This window comes from Hyposmocoma kahamanoa, unplaced genomic scaffold, assembly GCF_003589595.1.
Source record: "Hyposmocoma kahamanoa isolate Upper Pololo Valley unplaced genomic scaffold, ASM358959v1 224, whole genome shotgun sequence".
NCBI classification, from domain to species: domain Eukaryota; kingdom Metazoa; phylum Arthropoda; class Insecta; order Lepidoptera; family Cosmopterigidae; genus Hyposmocoma; species Hyposmocoma kahamanoa.
Window position 1 is genome coordinate 5,503,614 of NW_020653743.1, and position 24,595 is coordinate 5,528,208.

The 24,595-nt window shown below is 35.4% G+C and overlaps 1 protein-coding gene across 11 annotated transcripts in view; it reads left to right on the top strand.

Annotated features, from left to right (window-relative positions):
- The window catches only part of LOC113228109 (plasma membrane calcium-transporting ATPase 2), a 322,320-nt gene that overhangs the window by 270,841 nt on the left and 26,884 nt on the right, over positions 1-24,595 (top strand). For 10 of the 11 annotated variants that reach the window (XM_026461259.1, XM_026461263.1, XM_026461260.1 and 7 more), the window contains 11 exons: positions 4,086-4,206; positions 4,795-4,960; positions 13,541-13,634; positions 14,601-14,717; positions 18,052-18,096; positions 19,219-19,391; positions 20,253-20,468; positions 21,657-21,899; positions 22,401-22,639; positions 23,564-23,726; positions 24,412-24,513. In XM_026461259.1, the coding sequence (XP_026317044.1) occupies positions 4,086-4,206; positions 4,795-4,960; positions 13,541-13,634; positions 14,601-14,717; positions 18,052-18,096; positions 19,219-19,391; positions 20,253-20,468; positions 21,657-21,899; positions 22,401-22,639; positions 23,564-23,726; positions 24,412-24,513 (1,679 nt within the window). The remainder of the gene's footprint in view (positions 1-4,085; positions 4,207-4,794; positions 4,961-13,540; positions 13,635-14,600; positions 14,718-18,051; positions 18,097-19,218; positions 19,392-20,252; positions 20,469-21,656; positions 21,900-22,400; positions 22,640-23,563; positions 23,727-24,411; positions 24,514-24,595) is intronic. The other variant, XM_026461262.1, reaches the window with a different exon arrangement.

Sequence of the window (24,595 nt, forward strand, 5' to 3'; positions counted from 1 at the left end):
TCTTTCTTTCACGAAAAGGAATACACTGAATTTGAATTAAACTTTAGTTTCCCTGCCTGAATTGACACCTGTATTTTATTAAAAACTACCTTCGTTTCATTGCGACTGGTTTTTACCTGAAACCGTCTCTTTTCCTTTTTATTACCTTCCCTCTTCATAGTCACCTGTCAAGATGTAGCCTGACATCCCCTTAATGAAACGACAATAAAAAACACTGTGTAACTGTATTGTTTATACAACGAGAGTGCAATCATGGTAATGCATCTTCACTATCTAAGGTAATAACGTTTTTTTCCTGTTTGTCAAAATTGCATATTTACAATGGCAAATTAGTAAAAATGGTACAATTTTGACAAATGCCTTTTCTTCTTGTAATGTTAGTTAATGAAATGCGTTTTAATGTTGTTTAAAAACCAATTTAATGATAATATTTGAAAATGATAACAACGTCACGTTTGTGCCTTAAATAAATAAACTTATATAAAGATTTAATTTAAGTACCGTAAACTATGAAATATATTATACTTAATTAGAGATACGTGGAAAGCACAACGATTTAGGCCAATCCATTATTTTTCCAAATCCGTTCCAAGTACTTTATTATTGAAATACTGTCTAATAAACGTACCAGTTTGGTTACTTTCATGTAACCCTTATAGACGTTTCAGCGCGTGCCAAATCAATTCAAAACGCATTAAGATACAGTACAATTTATGTGCGTTTTTGGTTACCGGTATCAAAAATCTTTTACCGATAAATTATAAAATCTACTACTTTTTTAAATGTTATTTGTAATTACTGATGTAGTGCAGTGATTGGTGCCTTTCAATACAATTTAGAGCCAAAATCATACAAATAGGTAAACGTAAATTTATATATTAAAATTAGTAGTTATTTACATCACAACGAGTGTCAGAGATCAAAAGAAATAAAATAAAGTTAGTACGATAAAATGTACATAGTTTTTTTACCGGTACCATACCGGTACCGGTACATTGTAACTGTACCTTATATTCATGCATTTTGTGTTTAATTATGCAAGCGCTCAAGTGCAATAACGTTTAAACTTTACGATCCTTGCACCTTGAAATTCTAAAAGTGTGCACGAGAGTAACAAAATGGAGAATTGTGTTCTTTCATGTTGAAAAAGCGCAATTCACAATTTCGCATTTAAGTCGGTGTTTTGTAGAAAGGGCGAAAATGCAAGTTCGAAAATTTTTTCAGGAGAAAATGTCTTAGTTGGCTGTTTTAAATTATTTACGTCCTGTTTAAAATTCAATTTTAAAACTTAAACTTAATTAAAACCAAAATTTAATTTAAGTATTTAATGAAATAGGACGTTAATATTTTAAAACAGTCGTTAAAACCTAGAACAATCTCCACTGAAAAATTTTTCGAAATGGCGCTTTCGTCCTTACTACAAAACATCGACTTTGTATCAATGCATAATTGGTGTCTATATTTGCGTATAGAAGTTCTATTTATATTTATAAAAGCGAATTATCTATATTCTCACAATCGAACGGATCAGCGCGACCCATTGAACTGTTCACTTGAAAGCTGAGTTCACATTATACACGATCGAACGTTGCTATTTACGTAACAGAATCTACTGTTGAAAATTTATTGTTACGATCTGTATCATTTTTAAATCGAAACTTGATTCGTTTTTCTTATTATTGTACCAAAATAATTAGAAGTAGTGTATAATGTATTGCAAGTAAATTAAGTCTTTTTATTAATTTTTTTCTACATTTAGGGTGATATTTATTAACCTCCATTTATTTTTAAACGTTAATTGTCTTTTCTAAACCTCTTTCTTTACTAAAATATAAAGCGACTAATCAAGAGCCTTAAAGCAACGAATACTTTAAAGTTACCGAAAAGAAACTATATTTTTATTCACAATTTTTTCTTTTTTTTTCATAGCCAAAAGGCGAGCTTATAACGACAGTAATTTTTGGAATAATGTACAAGCCAAAGGTTTGTCTTCGTAAGATAAATGTTGTTTCGATGTCGTACCTACTAGAAAGTGACCCTAACCAGAATAGGGCTGTGACCCTAAACAGAATAGGCCTTCAGTTTTGGAGGGGGCGTGTTTTTTATGGTGTGGTGTGGTGGCAGGGTCACTTTTCAATGTGAGCTTCAACTTGGTGTTACCATTTACAATAAAAATTATGACAATAGTGACGCTGTACAAAAATGTCGTGCAACTGTCAAATTTGTCGTTTGTATCGCATGCCAATGTCGTCAATTGACGTCTTGTATAGTAGTAATTACTATGATGAATAAATAACCTATCTATAACCCTATTTACACTCCACTTCAACTGTAGAAGTACACTTTCTTGAAAACAAGTTTAAATGTAAAGTTTTTATCAATTTTTATAATTTTGTCGTTTGATTAATCGAATCGCAGTAACAAAAATCCGGTTATCACCCATTGCCAAGATCCAGTAAATAATATTAACTATTTTATTTTTGTTCTTAACTTAACTTTAACTTACAAATCCTTTCTTCAGACACAGACCGACTCTTTTGTTTCTTCTTTCGGCTTGTTACCTGGTGTTATATTCTAAATTGTTCAATACCTTTTTGTTCATTGTCGGATGAAATTATTACTTAGATTTGATGTCCTGTAAGTTAATACGCATCTGGGAGTTAATCGTGATTTATGAATAGTAACGGTTAAACGATTATACCACTCTAGGTACTATTTAATTCAATCGGGCGCTTACTACCGAGTGCAGAGTGCTATACGGTTAACTTAGTCATTAATTATGTCGGTAGTTAAAACATTTATTGAATCGGCAATTAATAAACATATAACAATTTCACGTTATACAGGATATTAACTTAATTGCGTTACACCCGAAGGGAGTTACTAGTGCTCATTAATACCATAGTAAAATAAGAGAAATATAGTAATTCCGTACAACGTAATAGCGCGGCTTGTATGTGTACGCGACCGCCGCGCGCTTTGTACAGACGCATACATTCGCGCGGCGGGCGCGCTGCTACTTTTGTACGGAGTTGCCATACTCATCTTATACTATGTTAATACATACAACTTTTACTATAAATATCCCTGTGAAATTGCGAGAAAAAAAACCGGTCCTATGGGTGGAATACCTGATGTTGTTTTCGCGATTTCAGAATTATCCATATTAATGAGTGGTGTCACAATTTACATTCAAACTCAATTAAGTTGACATCATGTATTTTCTTTCACTTTACAAAAATAACTTATTCTATATTATAAAGATAATTTAAAACCAAATAATCATAACTTAAATATCTAATGAAATAATAACCAACCTAATCCTATTTATCTGTTTGATCTAGAAATTTATGTTTAGCTACTTAGTCGTAATTGTCAAAAGTGTGCCACGTTATCTTTGAAAGTAATGTGTCGTTAACTCTGTTTTTTTTTGCTTTATCAAAGCAAAGTTAGAGACAGTTTATTACATAAAGCCGCATTGTTAATGGGCGTTTGTGCAGTTAACAGTATGAAGATTGTACTATAACACTAATGGAATCCCATTTTTGTTTCGTATGAACACTATAAATATAATCCTGTCTATCATATTTTGAATAACAAAAACGCTGCCGCCTTCAGAGCTTTCACATGAATATTTACAACGTGGCAAACTTTTATATAAAAGGGCTTTGTTTAACTAGCATTTCCTGTAGGCCAAATAGGAACACGATTGGTCTGTTATGTCGTTTTTCATTCCAATGTATAAGCTAAACAAATTCCCTATAAACTGACCGCGATGAAACGCTCTCTCCACACGTTGTGCGGGACGCGGAAAGGGAACGCTATATCGACCAATCATGCTCGTGTTATGCGCAGGGCGGGAAATTCGAACTCATAGCAATTAAATTTTAGCTTTAAAATAATAGCTTTAGAACTGTTGTCTTTTGCACATTAGCGTGTGTAATCGGAATGCAAACACTGTATCCGAACTCTGACCACGTTTGGTTTATTTATAAGGCTATAAAAGAACGTTCGATCTGATTGACCCTTGTGTTTGTCGCCTGTGGTATAAACTACAAAATTAATCTGTTTATTGATAATTCCAGGACATCTTGATGAAGATGAAGGGCACTACCAGTGGATCGAGGGCCTGGCGATCTTAATATCCGTCATTGTCGTCGTCATAGTTACAGCGTTCAACGATTATACGAAAGAAAGGCAATTTAGGTACGTTAATGAATACGATCATAAAAATAAAAATCATTTTCCGTAAAAAAACACAGTACACACAAACTATATAAGAGTGGTTACACACGGTGACTTTTAGCAGCGATGCAAACGCGCGTTCATGAATCGCGCAATTACATCGCTACACTTGCGATTTATAGGCGATTACATCAATGCAAACGCGCGACTGCATCGATGCAATCGCCTATAAATCCCAAGTGTAGTGATACAATCGCGCGTTTGTATCGATGCAGTGGCGCGCTTGCATCGCGTTTGCATTGCTGCTAAAAGTCGCCGTGGGTTACCGCTCTTAGAGTTAAAACAAATGAAAGAAAGAAAGAAAACTGTTTAGCCACAAAAGGCTTTTTGTTTTAAACCGTTTCGTGGCGCTGATTTTCAGTAAAAAAATGGAAAGTACAAAATGCCTCATTTCATTACATACATATTAACAAATAATATGAATAACAGTTTTTTATTCTACCTCTGAACCGCTTCACATTCTCATTCCAGCTTATTGACAATTAAACTTCTTTATCCTTCTTCTAACACTGACATACTGTATTTACGAGTCGTTTATGAATTTCGCAGAGGTCTTCAATCGCGGATAGAGGGCGAGCACAAATTCGCAGTGATCCGGGGCGGCGAAGTGAACCAGGTCCCTATAAGTGATATCGTCGTCGGGGACATCTGCCAGATTAAATATGGAGACTTGCTGCCCGCCGACGGAATACTGCTGCAGAGCAATGACCTTAAGGTAAATTTTTAAATAACTATTAAATTAGGATTAATAAACCCCGATACAAAACAGTATTTTCCAAAAGTCAAAAGGTTTTCAGTGTGGGCCTTAGATGAGAATGTTGAATGAGGTAGAACCAATTTTGGAAATGAGCTTTAGGTGATAAGCCCCTAGTTTGAGACCAGGCGATCGGTGTGATTGTCAGGCACATTATTATTATTAAACTAGAAAATCGTAGAATTAGTAAACAAAATATGACAGTTGTTTAGCATAACACACCGCAAAGTAAGACACCGCGCTAACGTGTGTCAACCAGGAACTAGAAGCGAATATTTTGTTTTCATACAATTGATATGAAATCGACACAGTCGCCGGGTTGCGGCAACCGGACACGGTCGCCAGTTGCAGCAACCGCAATTTGTATGAAAATAGAATATTCGCTTCTACTTGCCGGTTGCTTGTATCCAACACAAAACACACGTTTGCGCGGCGCCTAATACGTCTGCAACATAGTTTAAAAGTGTACGTCAGGCTGCCTAGAAAATTTTCAATACGTCATAAAATGTTTAAATAAATGAAAGTAAAAGTTCCGTATAACGTAAACACGTCTGCTTTTTTAATAACAAGTTACAAGGTTAAGTAAAACACAAAAACTTGTTTAGACTAAGCGAAAAACCAATATTTGTGTGTTATCACATCAAATATTAATCGTGAGCAGGTAGCTGTAATTTCTATATCTGCGGCTTATCTAGGGTTGCCAACAGTAATATTACAAAGCGTCGAGTCGGTTTTGCGAAAAATTACAACTGTAGACAAGTAGTAAGTAAAATATTAAATGCGTGCTACTGAGTAATAGAAATTTCGAATAATAATGTACTTCTTCTTCTATAAATTTAATTTTAAAACTTTATTAAAACCAAAAGTTTAAAAAGGTTAATTTTAAAACAGGACGAAAATATTTTAAAACACATTACAAACAATGTTTTACAACATTTTTTTCGAAATGTCTTTACGCCGTTTCTTCCAAAAAACACTGACTATACATTTCTTTATTTATTTATACATTTTCGGAAAATTCACTTCCGCATGCAGACTGATATTTACGCTAGCTTTCTTTTGTTATCGCACAGAGTTATCTCAGTTCAGTGCGATCTATTTAAAAAAATTTATTTTTGTACGCAACTAAAATCTAATGAATTATTAAAAGCCATGGAAGCTCTTGTTTATGATGTTAGTAATATAGTTTTACGAGATTGTTAATGTTTTATAAATAACCCTGTCCAATTATTATCATTGTCAACCCTACCAGTATCCGATTTGTATCGCTCGATTCGTGCGTCACGTGCCGGTTATCAATGTCTATTGTCCAGATAACGTTATTGGGTTATCCGCGACCCCGTGTTTGTTCAACTTTACCTTACGCAATTACACCTGCATTATATAACTATTTGTTAAATTATTGACCCCTCCTATTGACTTATTTACGATGGATTTCTGATCTGGGGGTCGATTCGGAACCTTACGATAACTCAGGTGTCTACCGATTTCTTTTCATTTTTATTCACAATACCCGAATCGAATGTCAAACTGTCGTATTTGAAACTGAACCGAAATGAGGTCATACCCGTACGATTACTCTAACTTCTCGACCGGCAAAGGCTACAAACGTTATTCAGAACACAGTTATCGAATGAAAGGTTCCGAACGTTCGTATTGTTTACAAAGCAAGAATTAATAAGGAAATCTCTTGTTATTTTAAATAAAGTCTGGATTTTGTTCAATTTTATTAATTTATTTTAATGCAAGACCAATGCATCCCTAAATTTTAAGCCTAAAAAGTCTTAAAAATGTATATAAAAGGATTTTGATTTTTCTTACAATCTATTTCACTGACTGACTCCGTAAACGATGTTGGATAACGATATCGTATCCAAATCGGAAAGGAATGCGCCTTTCGATTCGAGAACGATATCCAATCGAACGAAGCGATTAAAAATATCGAAGAGTTCTGAATCGGGGTCCAACTTTCGGAATTCATATTCAGTCTTTCCGACTCGTTGTTACCAATTTAATCTGCCTGCATTTAAACTGCCTCTGTGGCCAAACGATTACCATGATGGACTGCCACGCAGAGGTCCCGGGTTCGATTCCCGAGCCGAGAGTAATATTTTGTATGCCTACATTTATTTCTTTCGTGAGTTTGGGGGTAATTTGCGGTTGTCTATATGTGTGTCCATGGCACCCGCGATACAGGGTTTCCCTAGTACGTGTGTTGAGTGCGTGTGTGTGCGTAATCGCTCCTTATATATTTTTATTTATAATTGAATAAATTACAATTAGCCTGATGTATCCCAGGTTTCCTCCTGATTCCTCCACGCATCCCGATCTTGAGTTAACTGGGCCCAAGCCAAAAAATAAAATAAAAAATAAAAATAAAACGTCAAATTAGAAACCCTGCGTTATCGTTAGTAATTAAATCAGTAGTGCGATTCACATAATCAAACCGTTACTATATCGTAGCGATTTAGTCGTTGAACTGCTTTTTCGTATTCACGTGTGACAGTCGAACTTCAACGAGTCTAATTTTAAAGTCGTTCGATCCAAATGTCGTTAAAGCGTATTCTGGTAAATGAATCGAACTTAAATTGATTCTAAACGACAAGTTTGACAGTTCTTTCGATAGACTTTCGACGACTGAACGTCAAATTTCACAATTCAAGATGTCGTTCATTAGTAGTTACCTACGTTTCGACTCTATTCATATCAACGTTCGTTCAAGTGATACGTGAATACCAATTTTGGATAGGACTTCGATCGAACGACTACGTAACTTCAACGATTTTTTGATTGCTTGAACTTACGTGAATCGCCCTACTGTTCCCAGACATCACAAATATAATTTCATTCGCTTAATGAACTATTCAATTTACTAATTGAAATAGGAACGACTGTTTATAATTAAAAAAACATCACAATTTTGACTGTTTTCGCGATTATTCATCAAAGAAGTATCTATCAGCAGGCAATTATCGCAAGTTTAGAATAGAATAGATAATCGTTTATTGCGACTGTGGTATAAATACACTTGTTACAAGTAAATAATAGTAACATTTGGGCCCTGGACATACTGGACATAGATAGCAAATTGTACTTAAAGCTAGTTTGTATTATATAACTTGTAATATTAACTTTTGCCATAGAAATGTCTGTTTGAATTTGGTACTTTGTTAGATAGTAGCAGTAGAGCTCCTTGTGAAAGAGTTCGTCCAAGGAAGTCCTGCCACCTCACCTATTTCTGCCGCCAAGCAGGAATGTCAGCATTGCTATGTTATGGTTTTGAAGGGTAAGGGGTGCTGGTGAAATTACAGGCACATGGGACTTGTCAACTTATATCTCAGGGTGACGGGCGCAGTGGCAGTGCCCCTCAGATCTTTGCGATTTAAAGCTCTGCGTGGCACTGCAACTGTTATGGACAGGCGTGTAGCTTACCATCAGACGCACGACTTGTTCGTTCCGTCACTTGATATTATAAAAAAAAGATATCACTATCCTAGAAGAATTCGGTGATGAATAATATGCGTTTTTATAAGAAATGCCTTTAGTTTGGTAGTGAATGAATGAACTTTTAACGCAGATAAGAAAAATATCAGATCGTTTTATGAAACCTGTAACTACAAATAAATAAACCTAGAAACTAGCCAGAGTATTCAACAACCATGTCGTTAATTTTTATTGTAAAAGAATATGCATTTAAAAACTTTAACTAAGTTACTTATTAGTTTATCTATGTACGCCATTGACATAAAAATTAAATACAAGTATCCAACACATTTATGTGAAAATACGCTTTGTGTGACAACATTAAGCGCTTGCGCAATGTGTTCATACCGCGTGCTCCAAAAAGTTACTTCATATTTTTTAATCATGTTGAAGGATTTTTTCAGACAGCCCAGTATCAACTCTTCATCATCTCCCTCTTATTTGAAGATTAGTTATGGTAACATCGTCGAAAATTACCACAATTGTTTTCGTTCGTTTAGTTCGACGGCCTCAGTGGCCCAGCGATTGGTACAAACCCGGGCTCGATTCCCGGTTAGGACAATTTGAACTTTTCTAAATTGGTTCTGGTTCATGTAATGTGGGTAGTAACTTGGAATTAATTTCACTTTTCTGTTCTCGTAGTATAGGGAATCGCCTATACAGTGTGTTGATTTGCATTCTCGCTATATTTAAGTAATTAATAGTAGAAATATTGGTAAATCTATAATAATGATATTTTTTTTTGTGAAATAACCCCTAGTTTTGTTATGATTATAAATACAAGAAAACACAGAAAAAGTTTTTCATCGACCCGGTGGGTCTTGAACCCACAACCATGCTGCACCGTAGCTTTGCTCTAACCTTCAGAGCCGCAGGTCCAGTTACCGACTCGTCGAAATTCTCCTATATGTTTTTGTTATAGATCTTTGTACTGACTTTCGGCATTCGTCGCCGCTAGTGACATCTAGTGAGAGATTTTTGAATAACCTTAATTTATTATTTGTCAAAATACAATAATTGTACAGATGTTTAATAAAATTAGGTACATTGTTCCTACCTGCTAGCAGGTGCGTAAATATTAGTGGATTTTATTTGTTGTTTACAGTGAATTGCATTTAAATTCAATTTCAATTAATATTTAGCCGTTATTTTAGTTTTGATCCGAAAGTAGGCCTTTGTTTTGGTAAATCATCAACCCATTTATACGTTCCACTGCTCGGCACGGGTCTCCTCTCAAGCGAGGGGTTTGGGCCATAGCCTGACGCGTTTGTCCAATGAGGGTTGGGAATATCACACGCTTTCCGAGGGTTATGAATTTTCTTCGACGTACAGCCGTTAGGTTCTCACGGCTTGTTTTGGTATATTATTGAGATACGCTGAAGTTGTTATTTTATAAAATAATTTATTTTATAGAATAACAAAGTTTATTCTATATAGAAATAAAATAATTTAAAATTTTATGCCCTTTCAGTAATAATCATTGAAGTGGATAAAAATATCATGGTATGGTACAAAATTTGTAAAATTATTGGTACTATATAGAACAGTCTCTAAGATATTTCCTTGATAAATGCAGTTATACACCATTCAAGTTTTGAATGTGATAAATAAACACCGTATTCTTATCTTAACAAATATATATTTGTAAACAGGTAGTGATAACGACGTCGCTATCACTACCTGTTTACTTATAAATACGAGTATTTAACGCGATACGCTTATACGCAGTTATAAAAATTGCTTCACCTACATCAGAGGCTCCCAAACTTTTCTGTCTTTTAGACCACTGTATATTTTTTTGACAGCTGTACATTGTCACTACTATATATGTTATACTCACTTCGATAAGTTTAACTGTACTACTGTAGTTGAGCTAACTTCATTAAAAAAAACCCATTTTGGACATTTATATTTGTGTAAATGTACCACCACAGGGATATGAACCATCGACATCTCAATGTAGAAGCAATTGTTTTCCCTCTAAGCTACCGCCGCCATGACGACCTCGGTGGCCTAATGGTTTACATTGTAGGCGCTGGATGCGGAGGTCCCAGGTTCGATTCCCGGTAGGCCCAATTTGGGAAATGAATTTTTCTAAATTGGTTTGGATGTTCTGGGAAGTGCCCCAGAGTGAATTTCGGGTCTCTGGTACTCATAGTACAGGGAATTCCCTAATTTGAGTCCAGGCAAAGAATGTGGTTGTTTGACACATATTATTATTATTATATATTATCATTATGTGTGGTTACTAAAAGAAGTTTTAGTAGTAGGAATACTTCTTGTGAAAGAGTGTGTCCAGGGCAATTCTGCCAACTTTTTCTGTCGCTAAGCAGTAATAGGAGTATTACTGCATTCCGACTTTCAAGGGTAAGGGTGCTGGTGAAATTACACGCACATGGGAATTGTCAACTTATGTCTCAGGGTGACGGATGTAGTGGCAGTGCCCTTCAGATCTTTGCGATTCAAAGCCCTGAGTGGCACTGCAACTGTTATGGACAACCGTGTCCCTTATTATCAGGAGCACGATTTGTTCGTATAGTCACTTGATATCATTAAAAAAAGTAAAATGAACACAATGCCAAAGAAATCTGAAATCGTTAAAGTTACAGTTGATTTTGTTCATGCAATTGTTAACAGAAATTATTTTAAGGTAACTCTAAAAAAATGTAGTAATCCGAACTACATGGCAATTCACAACAAAAGTTGGCGCAACTAAACAACATTCTAAAACGGTATAAAACCTTGTAAGTCTTGCTTTTTTAGAGTCAAAATGGCTTTTCAGTTCCTCTTAGATAAATTTAGGTTTCAGATTCATGTAGTCGGAGAGAGTGACCGGCAATCATGAATATGAGTGAGAGAGACAGTCACAAAACTCCACATTTCCTCACAGAAAATCATAATAGGGAGATATAGTTGGTGTACACTCCGCACATTAGCCAGGTACAGCAAGCGAACAGCTAGCTACAGATGAAGACTGGAAATCAGCAATGCTGTGTTTTTAACCTTTATGTCCGCATCACTCAATTGTATTTTCCATGATTCCTATCTTTTGTGGAGATATAAATATATTTTTATTTTACAACATCCTTGCTCAATTAATCGACTTTATATTCTATAAATCCTGAAAATAAATAACATTGCGTCTTGTGCATCAGAGTACAGCTTTATATTATGATCGCCGACCTAGACGGGTTTCACGTTTCTTTGGTAGTTATTTGTATAGAATTGTAAATATGACATATTATTTTTAAATAAAACACGATAGTTTTTATAGGTTTGCGCAGATATTTGTGAATATTCATGCTTAAAATACAAACGCCATTGCGTAGCGTGACTAAACAATGTTTCCTGTCTCACATGCGTAGTAACAATACATATGCGTAGTTAGTGTGAAAAAAGAGACGTCTGTTTATTTGTAAGTCAATGCGTCTGGTAATTAGATTACATTATGTGCAGCTGTGTGAGCAATGGGACGTATATGGGTTTACTAATTTATTGCACAGGATACACACAATTCACGTTTAAGAGTCGATACTACCTCAGCTCGAATTCAAAATTGTCCCGTACTAATACGGTTCATTTTGCTTTGATCGAGCATATATATATATATATGTACATATATATATATATATTTATATACATTTACCGAAATTACTTCACTAACGGTAAAATCAATAATGCTTCTACCTCGTTAGTATTTAACATCGAGTATATAACCAGAAATAGAGACGAAATGTCATTTAATTTGTTTGAAAACTATTCTGCCATATCATTACTGTGACGACTGCGCTCCGATTGGCTAGCCCGAATTCGAGCCAATTGACGGATGTCGTCAATGGGTGTTGTCAACTGCTTCACTTCAAATCGACCAGTTAACTTGAGCTTTGCTATAATGGACGAAAATTGCAAAATTACATATTTAATATTTAATTACCGATGAAATGCGATTCCGTTTGTTTTGTAATTAGATCTTTTGCTGTTTTTCCCACAACACGGCATTGTTAGAGATATTATCTTTATTACAATAAATACAGAATATTTTTTGGAATATACGGAGACGTACACACAGGTCAGTAGTTGGCCTGACTATATTTCAGTGCAAACGAGAGTTACTATCTATAAGCGTTGTATCGCTAATGTGTTACCAGGAATATATGGCCCTTATTTCGTCTGTATTTCTGGTTATATACTCGATGGTATTTAACCTGTAAGTACTGATTTTCTTTTACTGCTTCTGTAAGCATTACACGACGTTACGTGATGTCATAGGATTTAAAAGATCCAATCGACAGCAGCACTGCCGTCCGGTAACCAAAACGCGACTAAGTGACAAAAAAAATTATTGAGATGTCATAAAAAAAACCATAACCCAGTTTTAGAATATTGAAATTGTTTAATAATATTTCAGCTATGCATCGTTAGGGTAGGTTCCGACTCAAGCCTGGAGGGAGAGTCCCCACATAACCCCTGAGTCTCCCTGGGCTCAGGGGTATCCATAAAGATTTCCCCCCCGTCGAAAAAAAAAAAAAAAAAAGGGTAGGTTCCGATAAGTCGAACACGTTAACTAATTTTAACTGTTTATAAAAGATAATTTTGTGTTTAAAACAGATTTTTGACGATTTGTCACTTAGCCGCCTTTTACTTAGCGGACGGCAGAGCACCCTTCTTACGCTTCAAAATCGGAACGCAGTAATGTTCACATTACCGCTTGATGGCAGAAATAGATTAGGTAGCAATAATTCCCTTGAAGAACTCTTTCACAAGAAGCTCTGCTGCTACTGAACTATAGTGGCACAGTAATTTGGTCTCAACGAGTTGTTGTTAGCTTACGGATGGTGACTTATGGAATACACTGTTTTGTATCATGGATTTATTACATTTAATTTTATTTTAAGTTTTATTAGTTGTTTTAACTCTCACCATTCATGGACTGTTCTGTGGAGCCGTAAGTTGCTATAACATTGAACTGCGTACTTAAGAACATTTTGTAATTCTAATATGTAGCCTCTGCTTCTACCCAGCAATATTTACTAATAAAAAACTTTATTTCTTCAATAGGTCGACGAGTCATCGCTCACAGGTGAATCGGACCATGTCAAGAAGGGAGAATCTTTTGATCCCATGGTGCTATCCGGGACTCATGTTATGGAAGGTTTGTATTTTATTATAGGCACTACAAGAATTAAACCATCACTACTACTAAAAATATTATGTTAATCTCTTACCTGAAGTGTTCTTTTATGAAATATCGCAAGTATACAAACACGCACACGTCGACACGTCTCGAGCTTAAAACGAGCTCAACAGACCGAACGCGGTGCGGCGCGGCGAGCTTTTTCTACTGAGTTATTTGTATAATTAAACTGAAAAATAAGTTGCGTACTACTATTTCCCAATTTTGTATGGGATTTATTTAAATTTATTGTCAACAGTCGTAGAACAAGTTTTAGTTTCAAATAATAGTAATAAAAAAAATTATATCAAAAAGAAAATAAAGGCGAAATCAGTCCATGTATAATTTTAATGAAACTTTCCACTTAATAATTTAGTAACTATGTAAGTAACAACATTTACACCACTTAATTTTACTTTTCAAATTAAGTAAAAAATAAGATATGCAATTTTAGGACCAATCTACCGCGTCGAACCACACTTTTTTCTAACATGTAGCTCGACAAATTGGCTGAGAATGACTCAATCGTCTGTTAGCCGTAACCATGGGGCTTGTAAAGGGCCCTAAACATTGGCTTGATGGAAAAAAAAGTGCTGTGGCGTATACAGCACTTTTTTCAAAAATTTTTTGATAACACTGTTTTTGTAACGCCTTAGCACCTTGTATGGTGAACGTATATGTATTATTTTCTAAAATTGTTTTATGTTAACTTGATGGTGTATCTTTCAATAAATAAATAAAAAACAAACAATGCGATGTAAATCCGAAAAGATAGTTTACAGCTCCTAGTAAAATTTTTGTATTTAGCTGCGATGGAGAACTAAACTACATTCGTAAGCTTGAGTGAAGTGCTATTCCAATTTCATGTCTGTAAATTTAAAATTTGCATTGCACTTTATACTAGTAAACAGTAAACAGTAATATTTCTGTTTTCTAAACTTTCAGGCTCCGGCAAAATGCTAGTAACAGCCGTAGGCGTGAATTCGCAAGCCGGTATCATTTTCACGCTGCTCGGCGCCGCAGTCGAAAATCAAGATAAGGAAATCAAGCAGATGAAGAAAGGTCAGTGTAACTTGCACATGTACGGTTGCGGTAGCACTTAGATATTTACTTAGTAATTTACCTAGCAAGCATTTGTGACTTTCTGTGAATTGAAAATCTTATTCACTCGTACTTTTAAGAATGGTGAGATCATAAGTGCGAATGAATAAGCAATGTATTTATTGATAAAAAAAACGAAATATTCCAAAATATAACGATAATAATCTGTCGTCGCTTGTGCGCGCTAGGAATAAGGATGCTCTTTTTGTTTTGTGGTGGTGGTAAACAATGCTATTGAGTTTCTCTGAAGTATTGTGCTACCTTTGTAACTTATTATTGGACAACAATTTTCTATTACCTATAAAACATATTATTGTAAATTGCTTTAGGAATTAAAATTGCATTATCTCATCATTTCTGTATTTTATTACAACGCTATCTTTCCCAATTATAGAGAAACTCAAAATCGCTATTAACTTACACTGTAACCTAAATATTTAACATCACACTCAATGATTAATTTAACTTTACATTATCATCAATTACAAAATCATGACCAACTGGTCAAAAAGATCAAGACCATTGTGAAGCACACAAAAGGAGCATCCGATATAGAAAAACCCTGCAAAATTTAGTTTAGTTTTATGTATGTACTCTGCTCATTTAGCAAAACGCTGTACGCGATAAATTCATCAAATATATAACAGCTTTGAATAGATGTAGTCTGAAAGCTTCAAAAGTTAGGTACCATTATTGATACAGAAAAGCCTTTTTATAGACATTTAGAAACTCCACTAAACCTATTTGCCTCTCGTCCTGATCTATTGCGGCTTTATGGCACGTCAGCAAGAGGGAAATATGTCTTCTCAACGATAGGACTGTCGGTGCAACTAAATTTACTTTAGAAATTGATTGTCAAAGTATGTCAAAAGTCATAAATCAAAAATCTTATTCTTTTATTAACTGTATCCAGTGTACTACGTTAGGGACTACGTTACTGTTTTCTCTCTTCTTTAACTAACTATAAACTGTCTGGTATATTCTTTTTGTATAAATTTAATCGGATTTTTGTTTAGAAACAGCGTTGCCAATGTGTGGGGAATTTCAACTCACTTGAACTCGCTGGCGGCCTTTATGGGGATTGGTGCTATGTGGAAGTTATATTGGTGCATTTGGTTTAATTGGCTCTATTGACGCTATGCTAGAATGCCCGCATTATCCCCACACAGCGCCAATCCTAACAATCATAATTTCCCAAAGTGGTCCCAGTCCCAATGGGCGATGATGAGTCCTAGGGCGGCGGTAGGGGCTTTGGAGGCAATTGGGGAGCGTTAAATAAGCGGCAAAAAGTTGGGGAACCTATGTTTTAAATGAATCGATTTCATTGACTCATTCAATATATCAATTATATCTATAAATAAATAAATTATCTTACTATTATTTAAATTAAATATTTAGCGTATTAATAGTCAAAAGTATTTACATTTCATTTTGACTGATTCTGTCTTAGTAAGTTGAGATCTGAACCAAACGCATCACTATACAATAAACATGGCAACTTTATTGAAATAAAAGTATTCTTTCGAATCTAAATCGCTTGTATTTGTTTTTAAATGTCAACCTTGACCATGGAACGTGTAAAGAGACCGAAACGTTGATTTAGACTTACTTTTAGTAGAAGTAGTGGTCCTTGTAAAACAGTTCGTTCAGGAAGATACCATCACCATAACTATTTCTGCCGTCAAGTAACTCACATTACTGCTCTTTGGGTTTGAAGGCTAAGGGTGCTAGTGAAATTACAGGCACATAGGACTTTTCAACTTTTGCCTCAAGTGGAACTGCAACTGCTATAACTGTCCATATGAGCAAGGCATGCTATGGCGTGTCACTTACTACCAGGCGCACGACTTGTTGGTCCTGTCACTTGGTATAATAAAAAAAAAATAGATCTGATAAAATAGATCCGTTTCCGATGTGTGTAATAATCGCAAGAACCTAAAAACAATATTCGACTATGAACTGGTAACCGGTACTATCTCAATTTTGACAACTTTACATGATGAAGAAAAAAATCATTTATATAGCATCTGGTTTATTGAATAAATTTACGTAGTGAACATACATACATGTGTAATAAAAATACTTAAAAACTACGTATTTTTATTTACTAAACCAGATGCTATATAAATGACGCAAACAATTTTGTTATTCGTCCTGTAAAGTTTTCAAAATTGAGATAGTACCGATTGCCAGTTCACAGTGGATGACAACTTTATTTTTCAAAGCGGCGTTAGTTACTAAGTCAATTTGTTATCTTATAATTAATAATCCGATTATTGTAATAACAGTGGTTTAAACGGCGACACTGAGTCGTTAAGATGGAATACCGCCTGGCAGCGTTTTGTGGTTAGTCTACAGACGAGATTTACATTAATGTTCTAAATTGCTAAAAGAGCGCTTTTAAAGTAGCTTTGAAAATTTATACGAAGGCTTCTACCTAAATGAGCAGTGGACGCCTAGTTGCATAAATTTAGTGTTTCCACCTGTGATATGACCCTACATCAAGTCATCTACTCCCCTTTATGGGAGGTTTAATATTTATAGAAGAAATTGGTAAACTATGTGTCAAAACTTAAATACACTTGCGGTCAATAAATTTTGGCTATTTACTTACTTGAATTTGCATAGTTGTTTTTTAAAGTTATTGTACCAATTTCGTCTACTTTAAGAGATTATTTTGTTTATTGACGATATTTTTTTTAAATTCTTATTGTACTTTTTTGTCAACGGTAATGTGATACAGCTTTTTGGACGTTGTTCGTATTATGTTATGTCTTAAACTGATAGCCTTGTTATGTGGGAGCATGGTCAAATTATTATCCACCGTAGACATTAGACGTTCCTTGTACCCGATTTATCCTCAATAAAAAATAATCTCGTCATAATAATATAATTTTTTTTTAAACTTATCCTTTAAAAGCATACATCTGTAAATGCAATCGTCCATTTAAGTACTTGCTGTCTAATATTACGACATAGATTGCAAATGCTTAAACTTGTATGAAACTCCTTAGATTTAGTACCACAGTACATTATATAGTGTAACCCATTCAATGACATCCAACTTTTTTTTCTCCACCCTGACCCCGGCCCGCTGCACGCCCCACCTCCATCGCCGATGAAAATAAAATAAATAAATAAACAAAAACATTTATAAAAACATACACATTGATGCATCGTGTAACTGTCGTGTTGACTGCATGATGTATAAAAATACGAAACCGTTGCCATATAAATGTGTATGCTTGTATATTATTGGAAATACCAAATTGGATATGGAAAATTTGACGCGTAGAAGCTAAAAAGCAGCAACGAAAAGGACAGCGCAAGAGCATCGCCGGTAAGTAACCTCCATTGCTATGCCCTGCTTGAAAATTACCCTACGTACACTCAGGGCCAGAAATTATATGCATATTTTGAATACTTAGTAGCTCGTAGTTAATATCTTGATAACATTGAACATGAGATGAGGGAATAATAGAGAGAGATATCGTGAAATCAGCTGTCAAAAGCCACTGAATCATCCAATCAGAGATCATAATAGTGACGTCATTGATAATAAATGCCTTTAGAATGCACTGTAGAAATTGTCAAATATATATAATATAACATATAACATTATTACATAGATGCTAGCGACACCTATTGTGTCGGTAATGATTTTATATCTAGCCATTCTCTTTATAATAGTTGTAGGTTCAATACAATCAAGATATTCGCTGTGAACTTTTATAATTCATAGTATAATAAGCTTATGTAGCTTCGTTTGCGAAGTTGACCACTTAAATCTGTCCTTAAGTGTACTTGAGCTAATGACGCACTACGTTACTTGAAAGTATTAAAAAAAACTCGCAGTGTGTCCTTAGAACTGTTCAATAATGCAAGTAGTTTAAAACATCAGTGAATAACATTTTAATCACTTTAAATAACAGTAAATAACTCCGAATGTCAAAAACACCCTTAAATAAAAAATAATAATAAATAACTCAGCCATGTCATGTAAAGCATAATTATATCTCGCATCAAGTTTGTAGTGACCTCTTTCACCGTAGATAACACTACTCTAATTTTAAGTTTTTCTACTTACAACTGTTTGATTCTTACACGAGTACCGAATGTGTAATCTTCCCTGTAGTTAGAATAATTTAAGAATGCCCTACGTAACTTTACTTAATACAAATCACGAGTAATTTTGCACCTTTGTTTATTTTTTTCTGTTTTTGAACTGAAGTGCAATTAGAGTATTTGATTTAATATGCGTTTTGCGTAAATCGAGAAGTATACTTAAAAGGTATAAAAATATTTACGATACCTACATAATATTGAAATCACTCTTACAACGAAAATGTTCCTAAATATTTAAGACGACAAAAGTGTTGCCTGGTTTCGAACATCAATAAATTATTACAAACAACCTCCGGATAACTTCACAACACAACACTAACAATGCGTGAACCACCAGGTGAAGAAGACACAACACTGCCAGCGTCCACGAACAGCCACGGTGCGAACCATGCGAGAATCGACGACAACCACGTACCTGCGCCTAGCACCACCGAGAAGGTGCCCCAGGAGACCTCGCACAAGAAGGAAAAGTCTGTACTACAAGCCAAGTTAACCAAACTCGCTATACAGGTTAATAAATCAATCTGATACACATATAGTAAAATGAAGGGGTGAGGAACTGGAAATAAGTGTTAAGTTTAGCCTCCTACGAATGTACTGTAATGTGTAATGTATGTGTGTAATTTATTAAATATAAATACATGCTTCAGGCTCGAGCATGTATGCCCTGAGTTTGTATAAAAAAACATTTACCCTAAATTTGATCATAAAGATTACATGGCGCTAAATTTGAATGCGATATTGTCATTATAATGTACACAGTGTTTATTTGACTATAGGAATAATATTGTCTGGATCTGAATCACTTCACTCACATATTATATACATTTTGATGTAAACGGAGCTTCAGGAGGCTAGTGCCGCTGTGCGGTATTATTTAGTGGCGTTATTCGAATAGTACAGGGTTAAAAGCACGTCAAACTTGATACTTGACACCTTCACCTTGGGGTGCACCACCGGTGGTTACGCACGAAATCCACGACGCCGTCCTGACAATAAGTGCTAAAGTCTATAGTCAAATTTTCATAGTATAGCTTGAAATAGTGATAGAAAATAAAAATATTATTTATTTATATGTATTATTTATATTACACTCAATTAAGAGATTGTTTATTTAATGTTAAACTCCTCTAGATCGCGAAATATAATCATCTGTGGCTATGAACATTGTGTATGAAAACACCTGATATTTTATGTGATTTGTCGGGAGGAAACGATAGGTAAAATGGTCCCATAGAATATTGTAAAAACAACACTTGTATTCCAAAAATCCACACTTATATAGTACATGACATAATAAATCCCAACTTTAGTGCACTAATGACATTGTAAATCCAAACTTTTGTGTACTAATGATATTAAAATCCACAGATCGGTTACGCGGGCTCAACGATTGCCGTTCTCACGGTCATCATTTTAGTGATCCAATTCTGTGTGAAGACATTTGTGATACAAGGAAAAAGCTGGCACCCGACCTACATCAACAACTTAGTGAAACATCTTATCATTGGTGTTACTGTACTTGTGGTCGCCGTGCCTGAAGGATTGCCGTTGGCTGTCACGCTGTCGCTCGCTTATTCTGTCAAAGTTAGTACCCAAAAATTCAAGTTTTTTTTAGGTGTATTCATTGTATTCCTGGACTGTACCGATAGTGTTAAAAGTAGCCTATAGATGGCACTCTATCCCATCAATATTTAACAAAATCTAACGTTGATCTTGTTAAATTTATCAATAGTTGTAGCGTCATCTTCTCAAGTTTAAAACATGATATGCTGATTGGTGGAAGATACTCTTTGTTATGTTTGCGTGCCCGGCATTACCAACAGAGGGCGAAGTCTATGAAACAGAAGCGTCCTCACACGAAACGAGCAAAAAGACCATTTTTTGTCGACCATTAGAGCCACGAATTCTAAGTTATCGATATCTACAATAAACACTACGCCTACTTATTTTTTTGTCATCTTTTTTTTAAATTATTATTGAATGGATGTTCAATTGTTTTTTGTGAAATGACTCCACTAGTTTGTTATAATTATTACAAAGATCGAACACTTAGAAAAAATTCCTTCGATCCGGCCGGATTCGAACCAACGTCTTCTAGCAAACCGTGCCAGACGCTATGGCAACTAAGCAACGAAACGAACCATTGTCGGATCTTTCGATTTGATTTTGGTTTTCAACGACTTTTCAGCCGTAGTGCCATCTATGAGAAATCTATGAAAAGCTCTTTTTTTCTCACAAAATTCAGTTTGTTTTTTTTCGAATTTTGTTTATTGTTTCTTTTTATTTATTTTTTTTTTTCACAAAATCCCTGGAGCATAACATTAGTAAATAAAATAAGGCTGTTTACATTAAAAACAGAAAGTGAGTGTTCATTGGAGGTATCGTTATAATAAATAGTTCAGGGGTCTACTCTCGATCTCCGTCCAACATCCGTCCGTAACAATTACTGCCAAATAAGCAATACTTTGACCAAATGAAAAGACGTATGATGCGAACGAAGCTTCATTCTTGATACTTGTCTTTTAATTTTGTCGAATATTACTTATTTGACAGTAATTGTTTCGGACGGATGTCGGACGGAGATCGAGAGTAGACCCCCAGGATACAATGGAAAAAGTCATGTACTATAGTATCAAACTTCCTAAATAAGAGAAAACCTAATACCTGAAATTAAACGTGGTTCCGAAGTGGGCTTGTGTAAATTTCGTTCTTGGATAAAAAAACGTCTGAAGTTGGAATTTTCATCATTTAATATCAACATCTCACTTCCAGAAAATGATGAAAGACAACAACTTAGTACGGCACTTGGATGCGTGCGAGACGATGGGTAATGCAACTGCCATTTGTTCCGACAAGACAGGCACGCTCACGACCAATAGAATGACAGTAGTGCAATCTTACATCTGCGAGAAACTTTGCAAGGTCACACCAAACTTCAGAGATATACCGCCTGAGGTTGGGGAAACGCTCGTCGAAGGCATGTCTGTGAACAGCGCTTTTACTTCACGGATTATGGTGAGCCGTGTTCTTTTTTAACCGACTTTATAACGGAGGAGGTTCTCAATTTCACAGTATTTTTTTATGTATGTTACCCGATTACTCGATTTGTGAACCGATTTTGATGATTCTTTTTTTGTTAGCAAAAGGGTACCTCAGTATTCTCCCATTTAAATTTGAAGAAAATATTCAACCTCTAAGGGTGGCAAACTAGGGGATGAATCCAGTTTCACGCACTTTCCGGCAACCGATTTCAATAAAACTTGGCAAATATGTGTAATTACCTATTTCTGCCGCCAAGCAGTAATATCAGGATTACTGTGTTCCTGTTTTGAAGGGTAAGGGTGCTGGTGAAATTACAGGCACATGGCACTTGTCAACATATCTCTCAGGGTGACGGGCGCAGTGGCAGTGCACCTCAGATCTTTGCGAGAACCTCCTTTTTCCTATCAAATCGGTGTCGAAGTGTTTGACTGTTGCTTATGTATTTAAACTAGTAAAAACTCCTTAATATTCCAGCCCGGTCTAGACGCGACTCAACCAACAATGCAAGTAGGAAATAAAACCGAGTGTGCTCTCCTCGGCTTCGTGCTAGCGCTAGGTCAAAGCTACGACGCGGTCCGCGAACGTCACCCCGAGGAGTCGCTCACGAGGGTGTACACTTTCAATTCAGTTCGCAAGAGCATGTCTACTGTGATCCCGTATAAGGGTGGTTATAGGCTGTATACCAAGGGTGCCTCTGAAATTGTACTCAAGAAGTAAGTAATCAGTTTTAAATTTAATTTAATAAATTTTCAAAATGTTTACTTTTTTTTCGACCCATCGAGTATATAACCAGAAATAGAGACGAAATAAGGGCCATCTCTCATCACGCAAATGGGCCTTATATCACTTTAAAATGTCGACTCTCGTTTGCACTGAAATCACAAATTAGAAAGATGTAATAGCACGGCGCCAACAACTAACCTGTGTGCACATCTCCGTATATTCCAAAAATATTCTGTATTTATTGTAATAAAGATAATATCTCTAACAATGGGGGGCTGTTCCATTCGGCGGTGTGGGAAAAACTGCATAACTCCTAATTACAAAACAAACGGAACACATTTCATAGGTAATTATATATTAAATATGTAATTTTTCAATTTTCGTCTATTATAACAAAGCTCAAGTTAAACAGGTAGATTTGAAGTGAAGCAACACCCGTCACTTGTTTCGCATTCGGGCTGACCAATTGGAGCGCAGTTGTCACAGTAATGATTTGGCAGAATAGTTTTAGACGATTCATTTAATTCTGAATTCACTGAAATGAGTATAACACGTGACTTTGATATTACTCTGTTTTATTCGGCAAAGCTACATATATATGTATATATATATATTATTATTATTATATATTACTCACATAGAGTATTATAAAATCCTACATAAATTTTAAATCACTCTATGTGATTAACGAGTTTCGCCGAATAAAACAGAACTTTATAACGCTGCCGTGTAAACTTGGCAATTTCGATATACGTTACTTTACATAGGAGGAGTCGATTTAATGTCAGTCTCTACTGTTAATTTCACTTATTAATGTAGATTTGTATGGGAAAATTCTAAGTATTCTTTATTACTATAGAAGCAATGTGTCAAAAGCCATTTTGTCAAATGTAATTTACCACCACTATTTTCAGATGCGCGTTCATTTATGGCCACGAAGGTCGTCTAGAAAAGTTCACCCGCGATATGCAAGACCGCCTAGTCAGACAAGTCATCGAACCCATGGCGTGTGACGGCCTTAGGACCATCTCCGTGGCTTTCCGGGACTTCGTGCCCGGCAAGGCTGAGATCAACCAGGTGATGTATCGTTGTTATAGCTCGATGAAGACGGACTTTAATGTGGAACGTTTGCGTCACACGCACGCTGACAACTAATTGCTCTGTGTTGTTCGGGCAACTCATAGAGATGGACAAGCGCCCGGATTTTAATCTGGCGGGCGCTTTGTAAACGCCGGGTTTAAATCGGATTAAAACGAGGGCAAAAATTAGTTATAACTAAATATTTGTTGTAAATCGAGTTTTGTTCAAATTTAATTATATGTTTATTGCAAAATTTATTGCTCTCTGACCTAGACAAAAAATTGTTAGATCGTATGCACTTTTATCTTTATAATAATTTGATCATAATGTGCATTCTTAGCAGTGAGAGTCCACAGAATTGCAAGTTTGGTATTGTGTGGAGTAAAAAGATTTTTTACATCTAAATTTGTGATAACTATGGAAGTATATCAAATTCCAGATTTTGAAATTCAAGATTTTGAGCACAAACGTAACTATGATAAACATCCGGGCGCGTTGGTTTTAACCCACTGCCCATCTCTGGACACTCGTGATTGGTCAATTCCGCTCTCGCACCCCGTATAACTATAATAGCATTTTGATTGCTTGAAGCGTTTAGAACATTTGTCATCTGAATATTCTTAATTTTTTGTTTTATATGCGAGTATCGTTCGTACTTGTTGAATATTGTTTTCGCCAACAGGTGCACATAGACCAAGAGCCAAACTGGGACGACGAAGATAACATCGTGAACAACCTGACTTGCTTGTGCGTTGTTGGTATCGAGGACCCTGTAAGACCCGAGGTAAGAATATTTTATCGTTTCCGTTAAAATATTATGCATTAAGAGAAAGCGTTTTGATTTCTATTACTATATCCCCTGGTAC